Source organism: Ylistrum balloti, unplaced genomic scaffold, assembly GCF_031769215.1.
Source record: "Ylistrum balloti isolate Yb309-2 unplaced genomic scaffold, AGI_CSIRO_Ybal_v1 Utg371186, whole genome shotgun sequence".
NCBI classification, from domain to species: domain Eukaryota; kingdom Metazoa; phylum Mollusca; class Bivalvia; order Pectinida; family Pectinidae; genus Ylistrum; species Ylistrum balloti.
In genome coordinates, this window is record NW_026782646.1 from 599,469 (window position 1) to 606,964 (window position 7,496).

Here is a 7,496-nt window from a genome sequence, read left to right on the forward strand (position 1 = left end):
ATTCTAATCACATGTTATTTTACTTATTTTTATTGGAAACTTTTACTTGATAGGTGAAATGGTTCAAGAACTATAAGTTTGGCGGAATTATGGTATGGGCGCTTCCACTCGATGATTTCAGGGGAGACCAGTGCAGCGAAGGGAGAACATACCCTATCCTTCGCAATATAATCGACGAGCTCAACCGACCTGACACTGCTCCGGGCATAGCAAACCGTGACAGCTCGGACCCTATACAATCTGATGGCCTCACACCAACTTCATCAAACAAAATCATCTCGGACACCATACCGTTTGATAGCTTCCCTGTGGGTTCGTCATATCGAGTCAACGAAACTATGGTCAATATGGATACAACACAAGAGGGACCACTCTTGCAAACGTCATCGAGCAACGCGAAAATTCTTCTGGAAAACGCTAAAGACCAGAGTGGCCATGTGAGTAGTGCTAAGGACGGACGAAATAAACCAGTATCTGAAACGGGTAAAAGTGAAACGAAAAAGAAAAAAAACACAGATATCTATGATACAAAAAAGGAAAAATTAAGTGATGTTATAATAAATCCAGAGAAAGCAGTGATTACAAAGGTAAAATCTAGCAAAGAAGAAAGAAAACAGCTATTGAAATCAATTCCAGCGCAAGAACAGCCGTTGATCGAAGCAAGTTCAAATAAAATTGAAAATCGGTCACCAGACCTGAAATCAGACGGAAAGGCACGAAGTGGCCTGTCAATACTAGAAACAAGTGGTCAAGTGAAAAATGGTGTTAGAAAAACAGCTACGGATGGTGCACAAACTCCTGTTGTGACAGGTACTGTCCTAAGCGATTCCTTAAAGCACAAAATTCAAAGTCACGACAACATTATTGCAAAAGCAAACGTCCTAGATGAGCTAAGTGCATTTGATAATGGCACGGAGAAATCTACAGAAAAGCAAACGAAGACAGTTATCACGAATTCGGGTGAAACAGTCCCGCTTTTAAAAACAGTCACACAAGCCAATTCCACTCCTTCTAAGGACGATAACAGGAAGATTGTTGGTAAACATAATGAGAAAAGTGTAACAAACAAGAAGAAAAAAACTGAAAACAAATCTGAAACAAAAGTGCAAGCAGGAACTGTTCCGGGTACACATTTAAGCTCTGCCATAATTACAAAAGGAAAAACCACCAAGAAAATAGGAACTTCTTCATTCACAGGTGGGCCTCCCGTATACAGTGCCCCTGATTTGAGCGATCTACAGTTAGCTGCCAGCCATTCTGCGGCTAAACAACGGACAGACAAACAAAGAACCCTTGATCATCTTAAAGATAAAAATCCAATCCTGCCTATTATTCAATCAGATACATCTGCAGGGAAAGTCGAAAACAATGCTGAACCTGAAAGCCCATCTGTACCGCCTACAGCAAGTACAACAGTTGAAACCCCATACAAGAAAACAAAACCGGGAAAAAACACAGCAGTAAAAATGTCAAAATCAACAAAACAATCAACAGACAAGACAGACACCGCAACTGACAGTAAAACTCAGTCGGAAACGGGAAAGGAAAACGGGAAAAGCGAAATATCTAAATTTACCTCCAGAAAATTACTTCAAATGACTGACACGAGTTTTCCAGGAATGCCTGAGGAGAGGAATGAAGGTGGACTTGGAGGGATGATAAATTCCTTATTTGGAATGATGTCAGGCTTCACACGAGGACAAAGACCACAGGAACGAAGGAGTGATGTTTTCCCGATAAGGTCTTCAGTAACTGATGATCCATTTTCGTTCAATACCGGACCGAACGATATCCGTGGCGATAACCGCCTGGCTCGACAACGATTTCGAAATGGGAGGCAAGGACGCACATCCACTTCCCGAGATCGTCCATCGGTTGCAATCAACAATAGGGAGAGTTCTGTTAATACAATAGATCGTACAATGAATACTAGGGATCGTTCCTTATCTAGACGGGGAAGAGAAAGATCTATAGCTGTCGATCGTGCATCCAATGTTCCAAGTAGATCAAATCAGTTCCCAATCGAAACTCTTACTGACGTCAGTCCTCTTCCCACAACTGCAAACCCATTTGATTCCATAGACCCACGAGATCAGAGACTCCGTGGAGGAAGATCCTCACTTTCCAGGGCTTCACGAACATTGGGCATTCAGGAACGAATTAGGGGAACACCTCTAGAGGACACGCGAACACCTCGTGAAAGGGCACTTGATGCATTAATTCTATCTGAACAGTTACCAGACCCCGGTCCACTTATTTCACAAAACACAATACGTCCCATGGGAAGAGATCAGTTAAGAAATGAAGCGGAACTTCTGCTTACACGAGATCAGTTGGGCATTAATGACCCGATTCAAAGAGAAATACTTCAAGCACAAATCAGGGATCCGGCGTTGATACGCTCCCGCGAACCTGGATTAGTGGAAACATTGCGACGGCGCATGTCAGATACAGGACGTTCCCGCGGGAATCCAGGTGTAGCGACTAACATTCAGACCACCGAAAGAGGACGTGGACGTTCCCAGTCTGATACAAGACAAGCTAACGGCGGAAGGTTTCCAAATTCAGAAGCAAGTATGTTGTCAAGAAATTCAAATTCACGACGAAATATTGCCGTAGATTCTTTCAATAATAGGAATCGCATTATGGACAATGCAAGAAGTGTTCAAAGACGCGTTTCTCGTCCAAGGACAGTTATTGGACTTCAAGGATCTGGAACAGACCGACAAAATTCTGCTGACGGAACACAAAGAACATCTTTAGGTACTCAAAGTTCAGGGGTATCAACTGTTTTAGGCAATGATCGCCAACGCATTGCGACTGGCACCCAGGGACCTGGAAGGGACCGTGGACGTAATTCTTTAGGACGTCAAAATGTTGCATCAACCAGAAGAAGAACTACAATAGGTATCAATGATGCAGGAAATGAGCGTCAGCGAGCATCAATTGGAATTACCAATGCAGGTACTGACCGCCAGAGAACGAATGTAGCAGTGCAAAGTTCTGATCGTCAGAGAACAAGTGTAGCAGTGCAAAGTTCTGATCGTCAAAGAATAGCAGCAGCTGGTGTACCTGGAACAAGAAATAATCGCCAGAGAACACCTATCTCAGTTGAAAGCACAGGAACTGGAACCGATCGTCGTCAAAGTGTAGGAACAAGTCAACGTGCAATGAGAGGAGGTCAGGGTTTGGGAACCGACCGTCAACGATCAGCAGTTGGCGTTCAAACCTCTGACCGTCAAAGGGCAGTGGCAAATGGCCAAAGAGCCGGAAATGACCGTCAAAGACCATCAATAGGAATAGCTCCTCTAACAGGTCAAAACGGAAGAGTCAGTCGTCAACGGTCAGGAATCGGAGTTCAGAGATCATCGATGGACAGGCAAAGAGCAGCGATTGGAGTCGCAAATGATCGTCAGAGATCAGTAATAGGTGTTCAACGTTTAGGTAACGAGAGACCACGAGCACCAGTGGGTGTTCAAGGTTCAGAAACGGATCGCAAAAGATCAACAATAGGTGTTCAAAATGGTGAACGACAAAGAACCGCGATTGAAGTTCAACGCACTGGAAATGATCGTCAACGATCATCAGTAGCAGTTCAAGGTTCAACAAGCGACCGTCAAATAACAGCTTTTGGCGTTCAAAATATTGATCGCCAACGAACATCAATTGGTGTCCAACGTTCAGGTAATGGACGTCAACGAACATCTGTAGGAGTTCAAAGTTCGCTATCAGATCGTCAAAAACCTTCAATAGGCATCAAAAGTATTGATAGACAAAGAACAGCGATCGGCGTTCAGCGTTCAGGAAATGATCGCCAAAGGACATCAGTTGGTGTTCAAAGTGACAAAAGAACAGCTGCCGGAGTTCAACAATCTGATCGCCAACGACCATCAATTGGGGTTCAACGTCAAAGAACAATTGAAAGTAAAGATCATCAACGAACGGTGGTCGGTATTCAACGTTCTGGAAACGACCGTCAACAAACAACTATAACAGGTCAAAGACCTGACATTTCACTCCAACAAACAGCGGTTGGCGTTCAGGCACCTGGGAACAATAGACAGCAGTCAGTGGTTAATGAAGGAAGAACCACCACCAACAGTCGACGAATTGTAGCTACAAATTCAGATAGTGGGAGAATAACCGACCTCCAGCTACCTTCTATCATACAACAAAATGATGAAATGAGGAAACGAGCTCAAAACACAATATTAAATAGCAAAAGCAGTAGCCTAGCCGCAATATTAGGGAGTACAAGTCCAGAGTCTAATCAAATTGTTGCTGTTTCTGAAAGTAATTGGAAAACAGGTCCTGAAAAATCTGCTATCTCAGGCAATGGGGCCAAACCAGTTGCATTAATGAGCAACTCACAAAAACGTAATGCAATTGAAAACTCAATAGAAGAACTGCTGGCTCAGATAAGTGCACAACAACCTAATATAGCAATAGACAATGTAGGACCAACCGTTTCATTAACTCCAACAGAACCACCTGTCGATCCTTCAATACATCTTGTTACCTTAAACAATATTGAAAATTCTTTCCTTAATAGTTTGGGGCCTCCAATACAAATCTTGAATGAAACAAAAGGACAGCCATCCGTGATACCTATTGCAAACAATGACAATTTCATCGGTGGAACGAACACCATAGATCTAATAAACAGTCTAGCAGCAAACAGGATGTCAATGCCAGACAGTCCAATGACAAATAGCTTGACGGCTGAAAACATTCTGGCAGCAGTAGCGGCATCGCAACCTAGTCCCACCATAGATGTGGTAAATAAACCAATAGTCTTAGAAATACAACCTCAGATCCTCCCTACCAAACCGCCATTGAACAATGATATTACCGACGTCTTGGTGCAACTGCTGCGTGAAAATCTCTTGAACCAAAAGACGCCGTCACCAACGACTCCTGCTCCGCCCCCACCAACCACGCCTGCTGCACTTATACAAACAACATCTAAACCTTTTAAGCAAGTTGCTATACAGACGCCTAATCAAGTATTGGTATCAACCGGAGGGCAGCCAAAAGATTTCCCACCGCTGCCACCACCTCCACGTAGACAGACGTCTATTATTGCTACTAATGAAACAGTTGTAGCCAATATCAGACCACAACTAGGGCTAACAAAAGCAGATGTTCTTTGGAAATGGGAAGCATAGATATGTTAATTGTTTCCATGTGTATCACATTATCTACATATCATATAATCATTCTAATCAATCATTCAAATAACTTACGAGATTTTTAACTGACTGTTATTCATGCGATCTACGCATCTATATACTGGTAACATTTTCGGTTGAACAATATTTTTTAGACAATTGTCCTTTCTCGTGTTACTTCATTGTTGTTAAATTATGTATTTTCAATGCATTGTAGTCTTTCAAGATCACACTGTTTTCCTGCATTGAAAACTAAACATGATATTTATACTATTTATTTAAACAGAAATATGGTAACAATGCTCACACTACACCTACTTTGTTTTACACAGAAATAGGGATGGTCTTTATGACCAATGTTTTATTTGGTGATCTATATGTACGACACTTTTCATTCATTTCATCAAACTCCCAGAGATGTTCTTATGCACTTCAGATGCCGGATGAAGCTGTATAAGTGGTATTATTTCTATACCGTATTTACAATAATGCTTTAATGTTATGTATGTTCCTGATTTCATTGAAGTTTTACACAATTAATTGAAACAATTATGCCGGAAGGTTCTCTTTAAAACACACGAAATGTTTTATAGTGAAATACATGTACCTGGTTGGTTACTTTGTTACTTAATAATCAATATATTTTCAATAACTGTATCTGAAATAAACCAATGACTGGAACCAATCAATATGACTGGGTTCCTTTTTACCTTTCCGTTGTCTCGTGGACGTACTAGACATGCATTGAAAATCTAGCTCAAATTGATATAAATGGACATACATTGAATTCTAACCAAGATGTATCTTGTAAAGATACATTTACAGTTTTCAACCAACACTCTATACTCAATCACTCTGGCATGAAACTGGGTTTTCCTAAACTACAATTTAGCATTTTCATTCTACACAACCCCAACAATAAACTTCGAATTCTCATTTTTCTAATCTCTAGAAAAATTTGGTGAGATTTGTTTTAATTACAAAGTTGAAAAAAAGAGTCCAAACATCAGGCCAAATGTATTTGTAAAGTTTCTTCTAACCATTGTACACGTGCATTTTGAAGGCATGCTGTTTAAATGATATCAACTTTTCACTTGAAGTAGTATTTACTATTGCTTTTACTGATTTTCATGTATTCCTCAAAACTAAGAAATGTATCCACGTATGCCGTGGACCTTCGTAGATTGTAATATTTTATGTGTCCAGAGATCTCCCTTAGTTTTCAACCAATACTTTATACTCAATCACTCTGGCATGAAACTGGGTTTGCCTGAACTACAATTTGATTCCACTATGTTTCGTTTGTGAGAGTTTTTCATAATCTTAATCTTCTTCTTAGATCTCTCAGTTTTCAACCAATCTTGTTCAAACTTGGTTAGATTTATAATGATAACATAAAATTATGTTTTTTTCAGAATGGAAGTATGATTCAAAGTTTATTCCATCTGGGCTAATCTTGATGCTTCAGATGAAATTTAAATGGAATCTATTCAAGCATTATGGAGGAGTAATGCTTTGAAGCATATATCCTGTATTTGGGACCTTGCCCCCAGGTCCTTAAAGATCAGATTAAATTTCTGAATTCAAGAAATGATTTGCCACCCCAAATGATGTTTCAGATCAAATTTGGATGAAATCTGCCCAGACATTAAGGAAGAGTAGTGTTATAAAGGAAGTTTATGGATGACTGACGATGATCGATGGCAAACGATCTTGACCCTTTGGGTGAAGCATACATAAAGTTAATAAAATATATTAAACACACAACAATGGAGTTTCTTGAATCATAAAAATGTAGTTTAATACAACCATCATTAAATAATTTTTAGTTCACATGTAATTATATATGTGATACATCAATTTATGTCCAGTGCTTTATACAAATGTATAATAAAGCTGTGGTTCATACGGAATGGTTCCATAATTTTAAAGGATTCTCTTTTTGTCATTTTGAGAATTGTACATGTAGATTTCAATAATTCCTAAGTAACGGTGACAAGGTGTATTATCTGAGCATAGTGGGAATAATTTTTCTAAAACCTTTAAAGAGCCAAAACTGACAAAAGGGGCAAGAATGAACTAAAGTTATAATGGTCCTATAAAAAAATCATTGCATGGCCACATACTGAAAAAAAAACATTTTCTGAATGCCTGAAAAATATAACCAAGGACATATGTGTTTGGACAGGCAGATAAACCAGGAAAAAACATAAAATTCACTGGTGAGTGACAAGTAAACAGTAAAAACAAATATCAACATCAATATATTTCAGTTCAAATGTTTATCAAAATTGTCATAGCTTCTTGAATATTGAAGACACATAA

At 39.7% G+C, this 7,496-nt stretch overlaps 1 protein-coding gene across 1 annotated transcript in view; it reads left to right on the forward strand.

The window, feature by feature from the left end:
• Nucleotides 1-5,168, forward strand: part of LOC132561275 (uncharacterized) — a 32,360-nt gene extending 27,192 nt beyond the window's left edge. The window contains exons 8-9 of the mRNA XM_060226001.1: nucleotides 54-3,021; nucleotides 3,061-5,168. Coding sequence (XP_060081984.1) covers nucleotides 54-3,021; nucleotides 3,061-5,168 — 5,076 coding nt within the window. The remainder of the gene's footprint in view (nucleotides 1-53; nucleotides 3,022-3,060) is intronic.
• The last annotated feature ends 2,328 nt before the right edge of the window (nucleotides 5,169-7,496 follow it).